The 24346-nt window shown below is 40.7% G+C and overlaps 1 protein-coding gene across 4 annotated transcripts in view; it reads right to left on the bottom strand.

Moving 5' to 3' along the window:
• Window positions 1-6094: 6094 nt before the first annotated feature.
• Window positions 6095-24346, bottom strand: part of LOC126873490 (uncharacterized) — a 34513-nt gene continuing 16261 nt past the window's right edge. For 3 of the 4 annotated variants that reach the window (XM_050634375.1, XM_050634374.1, XM_050634376.1), the window contains 5 exons: window positions 20595-20726; window positions 19608-19694; window positions 9114-9314; window positions 8206-8391; window positions 6095-7546 (listed from right to left, as the gene is read on the bottom strand). In XM_050634375.1, coding sequence (XP_050490332.1) covers window positions 6840-7546; window positions 8206-8391; window positions 9114-9314; window positions 19608-19694; window positions 20595-20726 — 1313 coding nt within the window. In that variant the 3' untranslated portion in view covers window positions 6095-6839. The remainder of the gene's footprint in view (window positions 7547-8205; window positions 8392-9113; window positions 9315-19607; window positions 19695-20594; window positions 20727-24346) is intronic. The other variant, XM_050634377.1, reaches the window with a different exon arrangement.

Below are 24346 nucleotides of genomic sequence, written 5' to 3'. Positions count from 1 at the left end.
CAGTAAATCCACCATACTAAAGCGAATTGAAAATACAACGGATAACACAAATAGATAGAAAACTTCTACAAGAGGAATTATTCGGTAGCCATACTTGCAACCACGCGTGGTACGAAGAACTCGAAAGTAGTAACGGGCGGCACTGGTCAGACACTATGCTTCGCCTACACTGAATCACTCTCTTTTAAACGAATTAAACACACAACAAATGGCACGAATACGTATAAAACTTTTATAGGACCGTCTGCACTTTTACGCGCACTGTGGAAGGTCGTAAGTCGTAAGTAGTAACAGGTGGCACTAATCAGACGCGTCACTTAATTTATTGGGTTCTCCAGAAAAACCGGACAATGAATCGACCTTTCCAAAATGAATTAAAAAGCAAACATATAAACCCGAACAAGAAGAACGTGTTTGTACTTTTGATCTGTAAAACAAAGCTACATTTCTGCATTGTAAACGGAGAATGAATTAACAATCCTGGCAAATGAACAGCGAACCTATCGAAAAATCAACAGAACCGAATCCAAATTCCGGAACCTTTAACATTTCATACCGGATGGTAAAATCGCGTTGGAACGCTGATCCCTTTCTTGCTGAAACACCCACAGATCCCGCCACCCCCGATAAATTATATGTCGATAAATTAAAGCGTGCCGGACGTCCGCCGATAAAAATCGAAGATGCGAACCGACCAAGCCGATGGAGGAGAGAGCAAAAGGCCGGTGGTAACAGCGATTCATTTTTCATCGACCTAACCGAATTTGTCGAACTCGGGAGCCGCGCCAAGGGTGGGATCTAATTTCAGGGCCATTACGATGTATACGAGCTTCACCACCCTCCACCGACATACTCTACCCCTGTGATCGCCGTGAACTATCATTTGTACGAATTACATCGACCTGCCTCCACTATATCTGCGATCGTTTATTATTATTAGCATCGAGCCAACGCGTCACGCTTCCGGGACCAAAGGATCCTCCATTAATCCTTCCGGAAATCTTTGAGGAAACTTGGAGATATAGGAAATCGAAGTTTCCTTGTTATAATGCAGCTTTCGCGCAGGTGAATCGTAGAAAATTATTGGGGTTGTTGGAATATGATACTTAGAAGACCTCTGGGAAATATTTGGAAAATAATTGACCTTCTTGGAAAATAATTTTTAAAAGACTTTTAGGGAAAATATGTTCGGTGATGTTGAAATACATCGAATTCGATAGTTTCGACGATATTTCGTCTTTTTATAAAGAATTTTTTATACGATGAAAGTATTCCGATATTCCGATATTCCGATATTTAAATATTAGGTCATAAATTATTAAAAGTATGTAAATATTAAGTAATATATAAAATACATATGTCTGTGTCTTTTTTTAATTAAGATAAACATACTTCCACACGTCATCAGAATAGATTTAGTTTTAATGGAAATAACGTTTCGCTGAGATTGAACGTTTCGCTAAAATTTATAAAATTTTCAAGGCTAGTGCGATCGAAAGAAAATTTCGAAAACTACCGGTAAACAGTACATTCATTGGTAGTATCCTTGGAAAATTCCATTTTTCTCATCTCTGTAGGCAATTTATCATCCTGTATCATACGTGCATACAAACCTAAGAACCACATCGGCATTAATTTAAAAAACCAGCAAAGACTCGAGATCGAAAGATCTGCCCTTTTACATTTCAGGAAAGTAGAGCATCCGGAAGAAAATAACTCCGGCGTGAATAAATGATAGGAGCCGAAAAAAGTTGGCGGGCATCCCTTCAGCCGACCAGTTGGTTGTACGTTCGCGAGGAGGAGCTGTCCTTTTAATACTTTTTGTCCTTGCAAACCCAGCAGCAGCGCTCTCCTTGCCGTCAGAAGGGTGCATGTTCTTTTTCTTTTTCTCTTTCCCTCCTTCTTTCCTCTTTTTTTTTATCCCTTGCCTGTTCGTTCGTTGTCAGCCTCTCGCAGCCCGAGCACTTTAGATAATAAGGCCAGGATGCTCGGGCTCGGACGAAAGGGTAAATTGGGTATTCGTCCGAGGAATTATCTCTCTAATTTCTTTAACGTAGCAGTCTCTCACCTTGCTCTTATGTATGCGTATAATTTTCATCGTCGCGGATCGGGGCTTGCCTCGAATCCCCGCCATCGCCAGCCAACCCACCCTACGATGCTCTCTCCTCAGGATGAAAGGGTTCATCTACCTGATGGAAAAGATCAGAAGAAGTCGAGAAGCCGCGTTAAATAATTCCTGATCCCTCCTTCGCTGACCCTTCCTGTACGCCTTTTGCACCCTTTAATCAGGCGCAACTGTCTCGTCTGCATCACTAGCGATCGGAAATCTTTAGCCGTCTTGAAAATGTATGAGGTACTGCGATTAGAAGAACTGATGGCTAATCGATTCTGTCTTGATCAGTGTTTCTGCTAGATTTTGATAGTGGTGGATCGCTTCAGTGCATAGTTTATATAAAGTTAAATATCGAAATCAGTGGGAATGAACAAATTAACCAATGTTAGGTTAACATTAACATTGCTAGGATCATCCAACTTTTATATTTTATTCTCACTCCTGTTTCAGCCAGTAAAAAGAATTTCCGATATTTTAAGAAACTTAACGTAAAATTGAACCGAGTAATCATGCATACTTTTCATATTTTGTCCAAACTGTGAAAATATTTCTTAACGTTAATAAAATAGAATTCAGTCGAAAATGATAGAGAAAACGAAGCAGAGTTATGACGATAAAATCCTAATATTCTGTTAGAAATAAAAGATATCCTAACGCAGCCAGACAACGGATCTACGTACAGCTTCAATTGCACACTCTACAACAAACAGTATCTTTCGAATGACCAGATACCGACCAATTTATCAAAGTCTCCCAACTTTCGTCACCTCGTCGCATTTTACAGTATACAATCCACAAAAGGCTCATTGCCAGTAGCTACAGTCTTCCATATGGAACAAAGACAAAGTTTAGTACCTCTGAAGCGGAAAACCCTGACCAGTCACGGTTTCTCTCGTCTGGATCGAGATCGGTGAAAGAGAGCCGGCCGAGAGCCGCAGGCGGCCACACCGCGATTGAAAGAACGGCCCCAATCATCGACTCTGGAAATGCATTTTCCGTCTCTCTGGCTTCTGTGCCCGACGCCGTGGCGGCGGTTTTCGGGCATAGCTTCATACGGGCTAGCTCCGGTCCGCACACCGGGCAAGAGGAGAGGGCCAGTCTTTGTCGCTATTTCGGGGGGATGAACGAGCCGGGGACACGAATACGTGTTCGATCGATGAATCACTCGGCGTGCACCGTTGACGTTGACGCGGAACGAGAGCGCGACACGCAAACACACAGAGTGAAAGGGAAAGAGAGCGAGAGAGCGAGATCGAGCACTCGTGACGAACGATGCAGCAGCACCAAACCGGTAGCTGAAGGAGAAAGAGAGAAAGAGAGAAAGAGAGAGAGAGAGAGAGAGGAAGGAAGAGGAGCAGAGCTACTAGTGGGTAGTAGTAGAACGGGGGGACGGGTTAGGGGGGGTTGGATGCACCCTCTCTGGTGTATGTACGGTGGCAGCTCACCGGTTGCGGGTGTGGAGTATGCAGGTGCGGGTGTATTAAAAAGCGGGGGTGGCTGCGGTCGCGTACCAATCACCCGACGGGGATGAGGGGGTGGCTCCGTGAGCGAGAGGGGGATCGAAAGGTGGTCTGGTCCGGCTCGATGGACGGGGTAGGCACGGCAGAGAGAGGGATCATACAGAGAGACGGTTTGTTCCGAGAGAGAGAACACGCCCGTGCCACGCAACCCCCGTGAAATTTTAATCGTGTCGTCATTGGGGTAGTTTGTTACGATAACCCGACCAGCATGGACGTGTACGCTAGGGTCTTTCGACGAAGGGAGAAAAAAAGAAAAAAAGAAATAAAACGTCCTGAAAAGATCGAGAGAAGAGGACCGGAGTTTCTGTATTAGTCTCTTTTTACAGATGGATGGAAAATAGTTGAGACTGTGTCGTAGTTTTCGGGAATGTGATAGAAATCTTTAAAGGTAAGATTTCTTTTTACATAAAATTGTCGTTTCTTGTGTTACATATTAGGCGTTAAGTATCGTTTAAGAGATTTTGTAAAAAAATCTGTATCACGCATCTCTATGATACTCGCGCCATTTTTATGGGTGCATATAATTTACACTTCTTATTCATTAATGGGACTTCATCCTATATGTGAAATAAATAATGTGGAATATAGAAACCATTGCTGGGTGTCCAAATTATTTCATCATGCATACATAGCAATTATTTAATTTAATTCATTTATTATTAACTCATGTCACAGAGCCAAATTCGTCAGGAAATTCCTTTTATGAAAGAATATTCGCATATTTCCATAATCAGGTAATTCGCTCAACTTCAATGTTACTGGAAATTTCTATAGACTCGTCCCCAACCATATTACTTGATTTGCAGATAAAAATTCAAAATGTTTGATAAAATAATCAGATCATAAGATGCATACAATGCATAAACATGTAGATAAAAATACGAACTATAACCAAGGAATAGGAAGGCAAGACACAAATATGTATAATACCTTAGCAATTAGTAAAATTTCATATACATGTATATGTATGTAGGATTCTAACAAAAATACGTCGTACTTTTATATGCATTACAACATAAGTAATACAGCGTGTAAATAGTACGGTAAATAATAAGTGCATTAAAACACAAAAAATCCATACTAAAACTCAAAGTTAAAAAGCTAGATGATCCTAATTCGATGGCCAATTGACTATTGAAAACTAAGTAACTCTAATGACTTTTCACCGTTCCATTTCGAATCTCCGTGCTATTTTTACCGGGCTCGTTGCGGATATTTACCTGTATCGTAATTAGCAACGTGGACGAGCGACGTTTTCATCGTTTGGGAACGCGTCGCTGCACCAACGCCGCTCACGGTTGAATACATCGTTTGAAAGATTCATGGCAATGCGGTGTGCCGGGCATTATTGCTCATTTGATCGGGCGGCGCATCCGAAAATAATGTAGAAAATTGTTTTGCGGTCTTTTTATCTCGATTTCAACCACGTGACACGGACACAGAAAGAGAGAGAGAGAGACAAGGGTTGGAAGCGAAGGGCGTGTTGGTGAATGTTGAAGCATATATGCAGAGAGGGACAGAAACAGAGAAAGAAAGAGAGGAAGAGAGAGAGGGTGAGAGAGAGGAAGGGGTCGCTTTGTGTGTCCCATCAATCACGCGGACCTTTTCACCGAGCGGATATCGGGCCTGGCCGTTTTTGCGTGCGGTGCATCCCGCTCGATTGCAATCGTGGCGAATTATTGAATCTGCTGCATATCTCGTCCGTCCGGATTAGGTTGGGTTAGTTGGCGCGCGTCCGCGACTTCGCCGATTTTGCCCCCGCGAATCGGCCAATTCTCACCCTTCCACTGGAAAGGATATCGATCCGCGAAACGTGACGAGTGTTTGCGAAATTTTCCTGTCCTAATCAAGAATCTTCCAATAAATCGATAGAGTTGCCAAACGACCCGGTTCGTTTTCCTTTCCTCGAGTTTTCGAAGAGTTCGAATTTCTAAAATTTCCTCTGTGATGGAACTAACGAATTTTCTCTATCCCAAAACCTCGTGAAAGTAAAGACATCTGCTAAAACTTACTAGGAACCAATTATCCTTTCCCCTTCTCTTTAAGTTTCCGAGGAATTCGAGATTTTTTGAAACTCTGAAAGTTTCCTTCGTAGTACTGTGTAAGAAACATTAACAGAAACTAATTTTTATAGATCACTGTGTCCTACGAACGGTAATTGTCAAAGACGTTTTAAAAGTAATCTCTAAAAAGTAAATAGATTTCCTATGTTCCAAACCTTGGCCGAAACAAGAAAATATTTAAGAAGTTAATAAACACGAACTGTTATTGAACGTTGTTCCTTGCTAGCAAAACAGTCCTACAATAATAAAAATCACGATCTCAAATCTAAAATATGTATCTTGTAAAATCAACGAGTTATTACGTAAAATATCAGAGCTTAACAGATAAAAGCAGTACTTACTATTTGAAGACCAGTCCAGGCTGGTGTCGAAGAGAATGCTGCGTAAGAAGATGGTCATTCATGGAACGGATGATATTACTTTATTTGATGATGTACTTAAACAGTGAAAGAAACTCATCGTCGAGGCCAGTCACATCGACTCGTACTTGATCTTCGTTACGTACACTTTCTGACGGTCGATTAATGTCTCTCATAAAAAGAAGCGAAAAAACAAAAAGGAGATGGGGTAGCCTAGAGGCACGTGACTCTGGCCTGGACTCTTTAAGTCAGTGATATTTACAATGTCACGGATTCACAGTTACCGCGACGAGAAAGAATCGAACGATACCTATCACACACAGACCTTGATAATAACCTAACTCGTCGGAGTTGAAGTTTCGCGAGATTCTATCAACCTTGTGTCCATTGAAACGAAAATCAGGACTGGTGTGATAAAGATCGTTCGAAAAAATCGATTAATCTCACTCGAAATGACAATGGGTAGCGTTTCACACGTACGCGAAATAGTAACCTAAATAATAATTGGACGCCGCTTATATATTTACATACTATACGAACGTAAACCCTGGTTAGTCCTCGAGTCCATGATAATTCCTGGTTCCAGGACCAGGCTCTGAGCTTTCCACGAACCTTGTTCAGGCTCATCTACATCGATACAAATCTCTCTTATAATCACCTGGCCGTACGACTGTCTAATATTAAAACAGACCCTAAATTAATCGAGGCAGATCTGGTTGAAATTTACAACAAGACCATCACGTAAAATTTCGATATTTATCTATCGAATGAAGAATATCCTCGTTTAATACGGTCTCCAGACTTGTCTAGGCTTAGGGCTTCTCTCTCTTCTGCTTCGCACGCCTTCCCTCTCCACGTCGGTATCGTCTTCTTTCTTCCTGGTGGTAAGATCTTGTCCTACGTTCTCTTTATCCTGTCCTTTCTTTGTACTGAGATCCACAGTGCCTTCCAGACGGATCTTCAGATCTCTGCGAGGAATCTCATCGTTCGTGATCTCTTGATCGTTCGAATTTTCTATACTAGGTCTTAGGTGAACGGAGGCATCTTGAAATGTGACGTCAGTAGTGTCTTCCAGGTCGCTTCTAATGGGAGAGATCCTTGGAGAATCCTGTTCCGGAAGAGACTCGTCGCTCCTCACGCGATCTCTGTTTGCATCATTCTCGTTCCTATCGTCCACTTCTATGCTTCCGTCAGGACTGTCCAGACCTGATCTACGAAGAACATCTTGATCGTCGTCTCGACGTTTTTCTTCCTTCAACGCGGATTCTGGACTGCTACTGCTGCCACGAAGTTTCCTCATTTCTTCCACTCGCGCCTGGTCAGGTCTCTGGAGCCGTTGCTGGGCCATTCTTAACGCTAGAGCATGCCATTCCGGCTCTAAGACGTACTGCTGCGTGTGGTAGAGTGGATTGTAGAGCCAAGAGGATTGTGGCAGCAACGGAGCGAATATCGATCCGAAGATAGACCCAGTGGCCCCCAGAAGATGAAGACCTATCATTAAAGTGATTATATCAGTTCTATGAATTCTTCATTTTTTTGTTAATTTATCGAGATGAATTAGAGATTGAAGTTCAGGCATAAGATTTAAATTGGAGATCGAAGTTTAAGATAAGAGGTGATATTTGAGTTCAGTAAGTATATTTTAATAGGCAGTTGTAATCCTCGACTTGTGTAAAACAGATCAAATCGCTAACAGAGAAGATATCTTCTTTTCGATACGATTTCTCGGCATGTTGCTCTTTTCATACTGTTATAATGGAATTTGTTGTTAAATCCGAACTCTTTATTATATTATTATATAATTGACATATTTTTGGTTGATCGAATTTCGATCGTATCTTTAATAGTACGTTGCGCTTTAAGGTACACCTTTTTAGGTGTACCTTGAAGAAGTAATTTGGAATGTCCACCGAACTCAACTTCTTCGGGACTCCGAGGAAGTGAACTGAAGCATTCGAAAATACGATCGAAACCCGAAGAACCACCAATGTGCCATCACCGTGATCGTCTAATCATCGTGAAAGTTTAAAATCTAAAACTATATGACTTTTTATTTATTCCCTGTTTATTAGCGATTTAAAGGGTTAAAAGAATAATTTTCGTTAGTTTTATAATGTTAATTTAAAGATTTGGTTGAAGCGAATCGATACCTTGAAAATGTGAATGATGTCCAGAGGGGCTAGGCGTAGTAGTGGTGGTGGTAGGTTCCGCCGGAGGCGTTGGTGCCGCAACAGTAGCCGTCGTGAGTAATCCAGGTCCAGGATTACCAGGTGACGTGGTCGGGGTCACCTCCCTGACGGATACGCTGATTGGACCCAAATCATTCCTGGACGGTTCTTTAAGAAACCCATTGACCAATCAGTTTTCATCTCTTTGCCAAACATCTATAAATCATCTGACACTATTACCAAGGTCTGATATCCTTTTTACAGATCGTACAAACAAGATCATTGAAAGAAATAATTTGATTAAATCTAATCTTTTCTATCATTTTTGGGTAATTCTTTTTTTTTTTTTTTTTTTTTGCAGCATGCCATGGCCTTTTATGTAAACTACGGATGTTTATGCAAATTTATGAATTTGTCATCATATACAAGGATTTATACGAGCTGTTCAAAAAAGTCAAATAATTGATATAATCGATATTAATATAAACTATTACGAATAATCATACAAAATATATAATGAGTGATCCCATCAACCATATAGTTTACCAAAATCATTGCAATCTTGAAAAGTCTTTAAAAATACCCTTTAGAATACCACGAATTGATCATTTAAATCGCGCTGCTAATTTCAGTGCTAAAACAATTAAAAGAACACGCAGGCAAAGATAGTTCGTATAAAAATCAGAATCACACGGAGCAAACTATCTTCTAATTATTTCGCGCAGTATATTTTTGTACATTACGCGTTGTCGCGTTAAATATTCCATAAATATATAAAGATGCGCTTTATATTTTCGCATATTATGTGCATCGCTGCAGCTTGCAACAATCCACAAACACATAAAGATCCGCAGTTTATTTATAAGACGATAAAGTTAAAAACGGCTTACCAGAGTTAGGTCCAGGAAGTCTAGGAGATCTTTGCTCGATGCTGTGGTGGAAGGGATTGAAGGCCGACGCACCAGCTGCCGGAGGATGTGTATGCGAATGGTGACCGGGAGGCGGCGGAAGACAGTGCGGCGGAAGAGAGCCCCGAGGTAATCCACCCCACCCTTGGCTGGCTCCTTGCTCCAGACCCAGGTGTTGCAAGCCTGTGCAATCCAAGAGATCTAAAATAATGTCTGTCAGTCGCTTGGCTTTTTGGCCAGCACCTTGGCCACCGTTTCTTCGATCGATAAAGACCAAAGTCCTTCTCAAAACGAGAAAAAGCTGTTTTCTTTTTTTGTAAATTATTCTTCAATTTTGTAGTTTTCCAGACGTATTTGGTTGTGTAATAAATTCATTCATATTTCCTTAGACGAACCTGAGAAAACGTATCTATGTATTATTTTGTTCTATTATCCTCTGCAAGTAGATTAAGCGAATTATAAACTGCGCTCATTTTAGTTCGCAAAGATTTTGTCCTTTTACGAATTTTGGTATTCTTTAAATTATTCGACGATTATTCGCGAACAATATTTCTGCAAATATTAGGATAATTGATGTTCCGATATTTATAGTACAGTAAATATTCCATTATTATAATTTGGAACATTGTAAACGTACACTGTGTACCACGAAGGAGATGTTCATATTATCATATGTTCATATTATCATATGTTCGTAGGCCGCGGCTAAAAATATAGATTAGATAGTGAACGAATTTATTACGCAACGTAATTACCATGTTATACTTTTATTTTCAAACTATATCAATTAAAGGTTTTTGTATTTTCAAAGAGTCAATTTCGTATCCAATAAAAAATTGAACGCCACTTTTAAAAGGAATCAATCTTGGCCCAGGATGAATATAGAACGTGAGGAACGACCGCAATAAATAGCAACGAGACTGAAAAAGAAACGCACTCTGGAGGAGATGTGGAAATGTTATATAATGTCAGGTGGATAAACGATCGGCGGATGACAGATAGAGGTACAGAAACGCTTCTCTTTGACGTAGCGAACGTTTGACGTGGATGGACAGTTAAATTTATCCAACAGAGAATAGAGAAACGATCGATCACCTTTCTTTTTTATTTCAATTCTAGCCGATACCGGGTGACCATGGGAATCGTTCACATATGCAGCTATACAATTAAATTCAGGACATCACAAAGCTTAACCTGTTCCAACGCAATTACCCTTCCTCCAAACTTCCATTGCCTTCTTCTTAAACAGACGAAAACCAAGGTAAAAAAAAAAAAGAAGAAATTAATCCTAATTATATCTATTACATCGAATCATCGAAAAACTCATCCCCCAGAGGATATAAAAATAGATAAATATTCGATCTTGGAACTAACACGATAAAAACGAGGAGAAGTGGAAGCGTTAACAGAAACGATCGAGTAAAGAAGTTAGGAAACCGCGGCGGAACGAGTTGTAGCTCGCGAGCAGGGGTGGCGGACGTTTGGGGGTGGAAAGGAGTAAAAGTGAAGCCCGTAGTCATCGGTATGGTATCGGTTTTTCGAAACACCTTGATCAATAGCAGATTATACCGTCATCTGTGCGGGGCAGTTTAAAAATTCCGTGAAAGCTCCGAAGCCACCGGCTTCAGGGGTAGGGATCACAACGGGGGTGACAAGTAGGGGAAGTCTGTTAAAGAGTGGGGAGGGTTGTCTGGTCACTGGAACGTGGGCGTGGCGTACATAGCTCGCGACCATCGCTATTGGCTGCCATTGAATCCCCTCCAACAGTTGTATGGTTGGTAGAAGGGATGGAAAAAGCTCGGTAGGGGTTGAAGGGGTGATTTTTAAGCTCTCTTTAAGCCGAGCTTGCCAGAGAGGACACCACTATCTCGCGTTCTACCACATCGTCGTGGAACTACGAGCAACCCAGCTGGAAACTCACAGAGGAAAAGAGAGACGGAGAGACAGAGAGAGGGGTGGAAGGTTGTAGGATGCAGCTACTTTATGAGGGGATTAAGAAAACGATAAGAGGCGCGCGAAAGCTACGCTGTGAGCGAGCTTAAGGAGGCCAAGGGTTTCCTGTACCTGATGCGCCGTAAGTGACGACTTTGCTTGCCTATTCTCTGAAAATCCACCCTCGAGTCTTCGCACAGGAATTCATATTTATTTTAAACGAAGATATCCTTAAACCTTCGAACGTATTAATAGAAACTTTTATACCGAGGAATGTATTTCTGTATGCCAAAAGGTTCCACAATCGTATACTTGAGAGTTTGTAAACTTTTATACTTGAAATTTTCCAAATCTTTATATTCCTAATATTTTCCTAATCTTCTGTGTTCGAGACTCCGCAAAATTTTATTTTTTTTTTTATATATTTGAGACTTTGCAAAATTTTATACTCGAAAGTTTCCAAATTTTTATATGTGACACTTTGGAAGATTTCGTATTTGAAAATTCGCAAAATCGTCTCATCCCTTAGAATTGAGGGAATTTCGGTTCTCCTAATCGCTGATAGAACGGAACTGGAGAGTTTCGGTATTTGACAGCGGCGCGTATCTGTTTCAACCAGCTCGTAACATACTTTCAATTTAATAAACCCCCAAAACGGCTGGCACCCTTTTCGGAGGGGGAGAGAGTTCGCGTGCCAGGTTGGAGGGTGGCGGGCGATAATTCCGAAAACAAATGAAGACTAATGAGGGGAGAAGCCAGGCGAGAGCCTCTGAAAGAGTCGGAGGGAAAGAGACACAACCACGCCAGAGAGCTGAAAGGGTTCAAGGAGCCGCTACCCTTTAAGGGGTGAGAAATGTTAAGCTTAAACGTTACGGCCCTAGGGTTAGTTGCCTTTATGTGTACCTTCCACCGGGGTACAGAAGCTTTAAGGGATGATGTATTATCGAGCAGCATGTTCAAAATGTGCTCCGCTGTTTTAACCACCCCACACGTCGGGTTACGCGTTCATGTTATTTCTCGATACTTGTCGTGTTTGAAACTTGGCCAGAGAAGCTTGTGGTTAACTAATTTTTAGAGCTATAATATCGTCTAATGATTTTAATAAAAGATGTAATTGAAAACATTACGATAATCTTTGCAAAAGGTAGCTTATATTGGCAGCTAGTAGTATGAGTCAATGGTATGGCAGACAATCGTTGAAAGTAACGATTAGAGATAATTAGTCGGAATAAATTATTGTATAATAAGGACAGGTAACGCAGACAGTCTCATTAAAATGAATCGTGAATGAAATATACTGATCGAGTCAATTTCGTTAAAATTGAAAATGGTAGAATTATGATAATCTTGGTAAAAAGTAATTTCTACCGCGAATTAGTAGTACGAATCAATGATATTGAAAATCAGATATTGAAAGTCGGATATTGGAAATATTAATACAGAAAATAGCTATGCGTAATAAATTACTAAATAATAAGAACGGCTTGCACAGCTTTGTTGTAGTCTATCGCATATGAAGTATCCAGGGAACTAGTAGTATGTATCGGTGATACGTAAGACACTCATTGGAAATAACCTTGTTATACCAATTTCCGAAATGTTTCCCTTTCTCAAAATAAATATAAACATATCTAATATATCATTTCGAAATACAATAATGGTAATTTTAACCCCTTAACACTTACATAAACATCTACATGTGTTCTTTCCAGAACTCAGTAAAATATGAATCCTTAAGAATGGGACATTTCATATGTTCCTACCTGAACATACGGTTAAAATCTACCCACATAGAACATACGCTATGACTGAAAATACAATAGAAAACGTTAAATCTCCTTCTTTCCTTAATTGCACAGCGATTAAGAAAACAGAAAACGAACAAGAGAAAAAAGTACGTCACCCGCCTCCAGATTCTTTCCATCTTCCCTGAAACTCTAAGCCGTGAGATTCAGAAGCGAATTACGTTTGTCATAGCTAGAAGAAAGAGAAAGAGAGCGGAGGAAAGGAGAGTGAGAGCCGTCGGGAAACTTAGGGGGGGGGGGGGGGGCGGCGTTTAAAGACGTTGGGCTAAAGGGTGACGGGCAGGCTCGAAAGTAAAGAGTAAAGCCGGTTCCGTTCGGGTTGCTCGCTTAAAACCCCTCCGGGCGGCAACCAGCCAGAGATACATAATAAATTAATTCGCGTATTTTCCTGTCCTCCTTATCTATTCAAATCTATGCAAAACAGGAGTTAAAACGCCCTTCTTACTGCTAAGGCGTTAACCCTTGTGTAGCTTGCTCGCTCAACCTCCCCCCTCTCTCTCTCTCTTTTCAGCTTCTTCTCTAACTACCCCCGCCGTCCCTCTAACCTGCCGCCGACCTACCACCCCCAACCCCCGTTTCCCACGTCCTAGCCTCTCGCTACCGACGGTCGGATGTCTTTGCACACCCACCCTTTGCGCCCGTTCTCATTATCGCGTCGCAGCAACCCCTAAAATGCCACCCTGGAAAGGTCCCTGGCACCGATCTAAGCTCTGCGAGGAGATATTTCGAGAAAGGACGAGAAAATTGCTGTCTCTCTCGCTCTCGCCCTCCGCACACCAACCTTTCATCCCCTCTCACCCTCGGTGCCTGTTTCCTTCTCTTATTTACGCTTGCATCCTCTTTGAAGTTACGGATAAAAACGGCCAACTTTTCGTAACGTTCATTGTACAGGTTTCCTCGCTACCCTTTCGAGTCACGTCTATCCGTCGTATTCTTCGCTCGTTCTTTGACTAGATACGGTTATGTACGAGGAAATAGAAATTGACGAGTTTCGAGATGCCGATTCCATTCCAATACTTTTTCGGGTCACGAGTGACAATCTCTTAGGGGAGCCTCGATATTTTAGGAGGAGAGAGGCGCAAGGTGTTTCTGAAGAAGTTGAGGCTGGCTAAATTTTATATTTCAGTCACTTAATACTGAATTAGAATTATATTTTGAAATATTATAGCATCCAAATTATTTGTCTGCATAAGAAGGAGAGGTTGCAAGTCATTTAAATATAACGAAAGAGTTACAACTCGAAAAAAGGTTGGGTGACGCTGATGTAACCAAATAGCTTTCTTTAGTTGCAATTTGAAAATTAGAAGTGACGTCAAGTAACATGTAAGTCACCAAATATCGAATGAATTAAGAAGTCGTAAGAAATGAAATTATGCAGAAGTAAATTAGAAATTTACAAGGTCGTATGTAAATTCATTAAATTCATTTACCGTCTTTTTGTGTTTACGGATTCTCGTGTCATTATAAGATAAAAGAGATAGAGGAAACGATAGAAGTTAGGGAACGAAGAAGGACAGAGGGTATCATTAGTTACCGTCGCCGCGACCGAAAGTTCCTGGTCACCAGGGCTGATTAAAAGACGGGACGCCCCAGGAGGCTCTTGCAAGACACGCAGGAGGGTGAAATGTGACGCGAATTTAAAGGATCCGCCGTGATTTGACGCTGGGGTGGACAGAGGCAACCCTTAAAAAGGGAACCTTTAAGGATCCTGCACCGCACTCGTCAAGGGTTACTCGCTTCTCCGTGGACGTGAAAGGATCCTTTAAGAAGGACTCGGGTTCCGTCTGAAAATCGACACCCTGCCTTTCGATTAGGGGTTGGTTTCTTCGGAAACTCGGAACTGAACTAAATAAACTAATTAAGATATTCTGTGGAATATTCTATGAGCGATTCTATAATATTCTATAGATTCAACGTAGAAAAGGTGTGTGAAATTTTGTTGGAATTTGTTTCATTGTAAAATTGACAAAATTTAAGTTTACGTTCACACAGTGAATTTTATAAGATTGAAGTTAAAAGAATCATTCCAAATAATCATTTTCGAACACGAATACAATACAACGAATAAAAGAGCTCGTCGATGTTTTCACTTGAAAAAACTGTCGATGGTCTCGAACATTATCTCGAAGGAAAAATATTATTAACTGCAATTCTAGATCGACTAAATTTCTCTACAATTCTTCGTATCAAAACGCACAAGTAACTAAAATATTAATGAACCCAAAATGAACAAAGCTCCTTGTATATTATAACATTCGTTTACGTATATCTACGCTAAACTCCTTGTTTCGTGATTTACGGAGTCATTTATATCAGTTCGTACTGCAAAATCCTGTAAAACGAACTTGACAATCAGATCGTAGATCTGAAACACGATCCACCTTCTGTTTTCTACAATCGATTAGATATTTCTCCGAGAAAATTTACCATATCGAATTTCCAAAAGAAGCACTACATGGGAGAGGAAATGAAGGAAAGAGAAGAAAACGAGCGGTCCTCTTTAAAGAAAGCTCGCGAAGATCTACTGTAAAACGATCCGTGAAACGAAGGCGCGCGACAGTTTTAAACTGAACGCTCCTAACAATCTCCCCCAAATGAGGTAAAGGCCACCTTATTGAAACAGGGGTTGCGATTTTTCCGGCGCAACCCCCAACCCCTGGTAGGCGGTTAATTGACACTGGAGGGTGGAAAGAGGTGGAACAACGGAACTCGGGGTGAGTTGGGAATCGAGCTGCGCGAGCTGTTCTTGTTAACTCGAATCCCTGGCTGCTCTCGCGATTTTTCATCCCCTTAGCTAGATTGGCAAAGACGCCCTCCCGGGAGCCACGTGATCGGCCTGTTTTCGTTCTTCGGACAATCTCAACGAGGATCTTCTCGCGTGTTGCCACTCACCGAATACATTAATTTTCCCCGTGTTTCTTCCATCCTGTCGCTGCCCGTTCTGAAATTCAATCGTCCAGCTGTGCAACAACCCGATCGCGAATCGATGATCTTTGAAGATAAAGAGTTTCGAAGAAAAATATCAAAGATAATTACTAGCTAGAAATAAGATGATTATTTTTTAAGAATCCTCTAAAGTTTGGAACGTTCTTCTTGCGTGAAAATTAATTTCAACGATGAAACTTCATCTGACGAATTGATAAATCCTTGAACAAAGACTTTTCGCGTTTCTGCTAATAGTTACAGGTAAGAGGAATCGATTCAAAGACGAATGAAGAATTAAAAAACACAGTCAGTTACATATATCTCTCGTTTATAAATATACAGACACCTGGTTACATATGAGATACGATGATTCATCCGAATTAATAAGAATTAACAAAAATTTGCATTTATACAAGATAACCGCCCAGAAATTTGAAAAAGTTGTTTATTACGATTAATATTGCAAAATCTAGTAGTATAAGAGGCACATGAATAGTTTAACAATCGTACGTTGATCTTCACGATCCTCTAATCGCATTGAATAAATATTGAACGAATTAGATGCAGAACACAGAGAAGTTCTCTTAAAAATCAAACTAGAATCTCGGCTCAAGTAACAACAAATACAACAGAAAAATTGACAGTATGGATGACAGGATCGGTTAACCAAGAGCAGTAATCAAGGAATGTAGTGGATATAAATGAAAGAAAGAATTCGATCTTAGCACGCATGAAGGTAGAAAAGAGGTTTGATCGCAACATCCAATATATGAATTCTTCATTTGTCTGACATTCTATAATCTCAAGCAAGTAATAATTACTTTGCGAGCTTTTAATCATTTTCTAGCAGTTTAAAACTAATTTAGATAATAGTTCTCAAAGTTTTTAACAATTAAAAAGCGAGATAACAATCCCAAAGCTTTTGATAATTTTCTAGTAACTTCTAAAATTAACCTCACTCTTCATAAGCGTTCTGATACTTATAAGCGAGAGTTAAATTCAAACACAGTTGCTATACAAGTATCCAGATACCGACGAACAATAGTATACGTCGCTTCTTGAACACCTTCAAAGAAACAGGACAAAAGAAGAGAAAATTCACGGATGGAATAAAGACAGACTCTGTACCGGACTTCGATGGTCCTCAGGGATAGCATAAAATTCGAGCCTCCCCTCGAGCTAGGCCCGAACGAAATTTAATAACATCCCCCTAGTTACACCTCAATGGGCACCTTAACAACCCCTGGCTCGCCGTGTAGCCAGCCGTCTCTCGCTTCTTCTCTTTCCCCTTTCCTCTCCTTATCAACCCCCGGACGCGGATATCTAATAAACCAGCTCTTGAAACGCGTCTTTATCCGAACAACGATAGGCTATAGCCCCTTTGGTGTTGCAAAGGGTGGGCGAAAGTTGAAACGCTTGTCCGACTGACCCCAGCGGCGAACTGGACAGAGGCGCAACCTATGCGCTGACCGTCGAACTACCAGCGAAAGGGTTGAAAAAGTGGTGGACACGAGCTTGGAATAAACCGATCGATATGAGGGTGATGTCGGTCGCGACTGCGACCCAGTTACGCGACAGCGCGTTTCCTTCGAAGGAGAATTGAATTTGTCGTGGAAGGGTGGTTAAGGAACTAGCGAACGAACATTCTTCCTCGTGGTACGTAAGGGTTGTGCTTGAAGTACAAGGGTGAAAACTCTGTTGGTTAGAAATCGAAGAAATATTTTTCTAGAAGCGGGAGATCGAGACTTTGGAAGCTGGATATCGAGTGTGACGAGATTTTTGACAAAAGTACAATTTTTTTCAGGCATAGTTGGTTGTCGAGTTTTGTCGCAAAAGAATAAAGACACTCGCGTGTAATCGTGTTTTCAGATGATGACAATTTTCCTGTAGAAGATTACTACTGCGAACAACTCTTGGGTAAAAGTGGAACTTCTACATGGTGGATTATGAAGCTCCACTTCAAAAGAAATGCAAAGACTCGTAGCTATACTCTATTTTCGGATGAGAATATCTTTAATATAGGACGACGCTAAAACCAGCACACGTGGTAAAGTGGTCGTTGAAACTGTTCCTCGCGTCCGTCATGTACATTTCGATACTCAAATGTGTTTTTATAAAAAGAATATTGAAACAAGTACGAAGATAGACCAGAGAACAGCGATCCTATCATAAAACCTTAAATACAAGTACGACCAACCTTACCAAGAGTAATTCCAACAAAGTTGATTATACCTAGGGCAAGCAAGTTCGACAATGGCAAAAATAGAACTGACGAAGTCGTTGTTCCTGCACGTCGTACCCTATCCTCTTCTATTTTCCTGCCACAGCCGGCGTTCTCCGCAAAATATCCAACGCGGCGAACTTCCATCGCGCAGCTCGGTAATTCGATTTAGCCGTGCTGTATAGCCGCGTTACGACACGAGACTGTGCGACACTTCCGCTCAGCGATTACCGTGGAACAATTTTATGCAGCCGACCTGGAAATTGTTGCGTCCGTCCTCGTTAGCTGAAATTACTATGGGAAATCTGAAGGAAAGAAGAAGAGGAGAAAGTCGACGGGGGCGCGGTCCTTGATTGAGTAGACCACGGGGGTGGTAGGACAAAAGGGAGGGTTGGAAAGGGTGGATAGAGAGAAAGAGAGGGAGAGGAAGAGAGAGAGAAGGGGATGGATAGGAGCGCAGAGACGAGAAATCGACGGCAGGACTGCTACTCCGCACTACCCCCGGGGGCAGGCAGGGGAGAGAAGCTCCGTTAAGCCGCTTATCATGCCGAAACAATACACTGTCGGTGCACCAGTATCAGTAGCCGACCCTCGCTGCTCGAGGCTAGTCCCATCAAAATTTCGAGCTTCGAACGAATTTGAATTGGAATCCGCGCCGCCAAACTAGCTCGTCGAATGCGCCGCCACCGGAAATCGCCGCTGCAACCGGCCGCTCGCTCTGGCTTTCTCGTGTGGTAATAAATCGACAAAAATGGATGCTTCAGAGATGAAACTTTTTGTGTTTGAGGTAATAGAGACTTGTGGTATCAAGACGTTAATCATATTCGATCTTTTAAAGATCGGGATAGAAGCCTGTGATGCGGTTGCTCGTGTGATGATAAATTGACAAAAATGGATGCTTCAGAGATGGAACCTTCTAGTGTTGAAAATAACGAAGACCTGTGGTACCCGGGATTAACCATATTCGATTTTTTGGAGGCCCAAGATGACAGAGGTCTGGAAATATATGGATTTTAGTAATTCGTTAGAAAATCAAGTTTGATAGTTCCAATATTAATTTTAGTCGTTTGCTGATAGCCACTGGCGAATTTCACCACAATTTACCAAAACGAATCTAAACCTAGAGAATCCTCGTGACGATGAAACCACCGAATGTTCCTTCCGTTCCTCTCCAACTGCCAAGGAAAGTCAAAGTATGGGCCTAGCGGCTGTTTCCCTCGAAGACGATCGGAAATTTCAGTAGCGCGAGAAGTCGCTCGTCAAACGGGGCGCAAAGTTTCGGCGAAGAGTGGCGTCGACAAACGAAAGGCCGGGGCTTAATCAGAGTCTTCTCCACTTAGACGCCCCGTGGCAAAACTCAATTTTGAGTCGGCGCCTGCCGACGCTCAATTTTGACACCCTTCGTAGCCACCAAGCAAGCCAAGACTGAGTGGAGCAAGCTTGCCTTCGCGACATCGGCAAAGGGGATGATGCAGGGTTGTAAACTTAGTTATCCGGTTGGAGCTGGAGACGAGCTACGAGGTGGATGCTGTACTATGTGCCATACCGGCAGGTAGCAGATCTGGACGGAGTGTTCTATCGGCAGACACTTACCGGACAACTTGAATCCCAGAGGATCCTGAGGGTGGCCGAAAGGGAACGGCCTGGGCCCGAAGTGGAAGGGATGAAAGGCCTGGTGTCCTGAAACGCAACGTGAATTCGTGTGGTATATTACAACGTGTGTTCTTTTTCTAATCTGAAGTGATATGGGGTCAGACAAATCACTGACTTTCGTTTCTCATATTTTTTTACAAACTTGACAACAGCGTTTGAACATCGTGCGATGTAAATTGTCCACTTGTTAGCTGAGCTCTTTATTAATCATTACTACAGTTTGTTAACATTTTTAATTGACCAGTGACTTGCATTCTTTGTATTCTCTTCGTAGATTATTACTGTTCTCAATATCTCTGTCAAATTTGATATTTTTACGATGTAAGCTATTCGATAATTGTTACTTGAGTTCTCTATGAGTTTAGTACAATTTATTATAACTATTACATAATTAGTTATCAGTATATGTTCATCCAGTGATTTGACCCGTACTATATTAGTTGAAGTTGGAAAGTATTAGCTAAAGAAATTGTAAGGCAACGGGTTAAGGTTTGATGGAGTTTTAGTGAATATCAGTGATTTCGGAAGATGATTTCTATTTTTCTTTTCCTCTTCTTTTTAGAAATTTTGCGTCTAAAAATGAATGGCGTTAAAAAGAAATACAACTATTAGGTATGCTCAGTAATAGAAAGAAGGAGGATAGTTTGTTAGTTGGTGAGTTAACTGTCACTTGCGTTTGTAAATTATTTGCATCTAATTAAGTGCAGATGTTCCATCCAACTAAATTCATATTTATATATTTAGGAGAACAGAAGTATTCGAAAACGTAATTAAATTTTTTTCAAACAATTAGCTTCTTTAAATTTCTACTTCGTAATAATCCACTCCAAATTTTCAAAAATATAAGCAGATGATTAAACATCTATTGTGTCTGTTCAAGTTTAAAAGCTGAGTTACCTACTGCTGGTAAAACCCTGTAACACTTACTTGTCTTTGATCTGGGTTCTCTTGGTCCATCGACGGTGACCTTGATCGCTTTCGACAGAGTGGCTATTTGAGGTGGCGATGTTTGTAGCATAATCGTCAAGGTGAAGCTCTTCCCTGAAACAAAAGTAGAAACTTAAAACAGGATGTTGACGGAATTATCGCCAGGCGGTAAAACGAGATCACATCTCAGTTTCCTAGCAAATTCTTTCGAACCTAAAGATAATAAAAAACTCATGTAGTACTATTATTTACGATAAGAAACGTAAAAAGGACAAAAGCGAAATCCAATAAACTTTCTGAAGCTGAGAATTCTCGGAATGTAAAGCGAATTATTGAAAACAAAGATTTGTCTGTTCTGTAAGTCTGATTCTACTTACACCGATTCTTCGCACGCTTTCACACTATTTCGTTGTTATAAATACAAGAAACCTCGTTTATAGTAAATAGGAAATTAGTACAAGAAATTACAAGTACAAGTAGATACAAGAGTACAAGAATTTAAATATAAGAATAAAGATATAAAAATGTTGTACAAAATGGATGTACTTCACTTGAAGTTTATAAAAAATGATTCGCAATTAAATGAGTATATAAAACTACAAACTCACTTTAAAGTATATGATAATATACCTCTGCAAAACGCATTCTCACTAAAAAACATGTTTACCTTGAAATAAGAAGAACAATCACCAAAAATTAGCACACAACCAAACCAAATTCTCCGACGAGGAGAAATGCTCAGAAAAAAAGCTAGGAATACTCTTGTACGACTTTCGTCGACGCGCAACAAACATCCCTAACGACAAAACCACCCCTAGCACGCGCCTTGCCAACGCGTTTTTCGCGAGAAACGCGGCCAACTGTTCGCGAAAACGGCGACGCGCGTTCGCGGGGTGCGTTCGCTGGAAACAAAACACAAATGTGCCGGAAGTAAGGGGTGAACGAGTGGCGCCGCTGCGTCGATGTTTGCCCTGAATCGGCCGGAATATGTTAATGTCGAGGGGGGAGGGCTAAACGCGAGCCCACCCCCCGACAAATGTACACGGCCGTTTGTTACGCGCGATTTCGTCCTCTCCACCTTTTCCACCGATACCCGGCCTGTCGACCGGTTCGATCGCTCGATCCACGGCCGTGATGCCCCTGTCAAACCTTCGTCGAGATGCAGCCTGTCGCTTCAATCAGCGGCAGCTCGATTTTTCTGCCTCAAATTTTGTCGTCGACATTTCGAATCCGCCGATGCATTAACAGATTATGCTTGTAAAAGGTATCTTTTGTGAGATAGAAAAGATGTACATTTTGAAGTTGAGAAATGCGTGTTCAAAGAGGACTACATTTTTCCTACTTTTTAATAAGACGAGATGTGTTGGATAATTAAATTGTTGGATAAAATGAGCAAAGTATAATAGCTTTTATGGAAGTTTAACACTAGAATTACCAAAAGCGCCAAAGTGTTCCCATTGGGGTTTCGGATTTTCCTTTTTTACAATTATTGATAATATACAGGTGATTTTGTTAATATTGATATTGATTTTTATTTAGATGATGTTTAGATGATAAATCTATATAAGCATGTCGCTAAACTAACTAAAATATCTATTTACTTCGATCAATGTCGCTTGAATTATACCGATTTATGTATGGAACATTTAGTTACATATTAAAAGTTGTTAATCTTTATATTTTTATGATGTTAAAAAGTATCTATAGTTCGTGCGAAACACGAAAGAACAGTAACATGACTTCTCGTTTCAATTCTATACTAAAGCTTTTCTTAAAACGTTAACAATTTTTCTGCTTATTAAAATAAAAATGAGACTGAAGTATAAAAATTCAAATATTGTAACAAGACTAACGAGTCGCCTGTGTTTTTGTAATTACCATGCGAAGACCGCAGATGAGAAACATGATAGTCATATTTTCTTCTTTCGTAGGAAAGCCATTTCGAAGCCAATTCCACGCCAAAACTATTATTTCATTTGATTATGAGACTAAATCCAATTCTAAAGAACGTTTGTGAATCCAAGTTCGAATTTAACATTTTCCACATAAAATAATCGATAGTGAACGCGTATGCATAAAACAGAATCACTGTTAACTATCAACACTGTACCAATATTCACTAATATTCACTAACATTCACTCATAAAAGTATTTTACAAATTAAACACACGAAAGAAGTGATCATCGATTTTCAACTTTCAGCCAAGATTTTTTAACGTCGATTTGACGATCAGCTGGGATACATCGACGGAGGGTCACAGGCTAAACGATGAAATAAAAGCTGGCACTTACGCGAGTTTTCATGCTACGAGCGCCGAGTTATACGGCTTATAATGGGGTCGGCGTGCATACACGCACGCGGTTGCGCAGTTTTATTTTATGGCGGCGTGGCTTGGACGGCAAACGACCGGGTTTTTACGGTGAACCACGACATTTAACCGGCTTACCGCCGTCGTCCAGCGAAATATTCAACTCCGGACGTTTAACGTCACCCAGGAAACGTTCTGCTTCTCCGCGTGTTCCGTTTCGTGATGCGAACATTCTTGTTTCTAACCCTTTGAAATACTTCAATTTCCTTCGTAAAATATTTGTGACCAAGTGACGAGCCTGCATTCGCAACATATTTTTTTTAAATACAATTGGATCGTGATATTTTAAAATAATAAGATCATACAAGTTGGTTCGAATCTCAGAACTAGGATAATTTATCAAGAAAAATTTAGCCAATTTTGATGTTATGGAAATTTCACTCCTTTAGGTATAACGTTATTATAAATGACAAATTGTTACTGGGCATGTAGATTAGATACACATCGATATTATTCAACTTATTTAGTATGTCAGAACTAATTCACATAGTTCGTTTTACAAAAAGATATCTCTATAAATAGCGATGCTGCAAATAAAATTGCTCTTGTGCACATACAATTCTCCTCGCTTAAATGCTATCAAAAATGTCTGAAACCTATACAAAAATCACGTGTACATTCTCGATCATTATATTTCTCCAATTAGAAATAAAAATTCGATGTAGTTGTTGAAATAATTACAGCATATATTATATGAACAAACTAGTGCATAGAGAAGACGTGGAAAAAGATTAATTAACAAACTCTGCTACTATAGATTTGGTTCATGCCCTTCAATTCCAGTAAAAGAACAAACAACGTTAAAAGCGTTAAGTGAAAGAATTAAAAATAGAAATTAAATTAAAAAGAAAAAAGTTTTCTAGTTGGAGCTCCTCTAATAGTAAAGTAATAAAAATCCACTATACGATACTCTTTCGAATGATTTAACTTTCGACTCGAGTAAAAAGCGATGACAAAAATTCATCGATGCCTTTTAATCCCTGGAATAAAATAGAAAAAACACAGTCGGGGTGAGGAAAAAAATTATTCGAAATAGAATACAGAGATTTCCGAGGGTGGAAGCGGAGGGCTAACAAGGCCAAAGTTTATTGCCGGTGCGGTGTCAGATTCGTGATGGCGGTGGCGGCGCGAATCGAGGGTGATGGCAGGCGTTTTGAGGGTGTTTATGAGGCATTATGTGTAACTCGCTGGAAGAACGATCCTCCCCCTTGAGGTCTGCTGCCCTCCACCTGTCTACGCTCGCCGAAATCGTAATTCGTTACGTGCTAAACGCTGCCTTTCCACGCATCAATCTGCGCCCTGTTGCAGCCTTCTGCATAATTTCTCAATTCAGCCTACATATCCTCCAAGCGTTCAATTTCTCAGGCCATATTGTCTATGAAA

The sequence above is a fragment of the Bombus huntii genome, chromosome 14 (genome assembly GCF_024542735.1).
Source record: "Bombus huntii isolate Logan2020A chromosome 14, iyBomHunt1.1, whole genome shotgun sequence".
In the NCBI taxonomy this organism is placed as follows: domain Eukaryota; kingdom Metazoa; phylum Arthropoda; class Insecta; order Hymenoptera; family Apidae; genus Bombus; species Bombus huntii.
The sequence above is the reverse complement of the archived record's forward strand: the minus strand, read 5'-3'. Positions and strand labels throughout refer to the sequence as shown.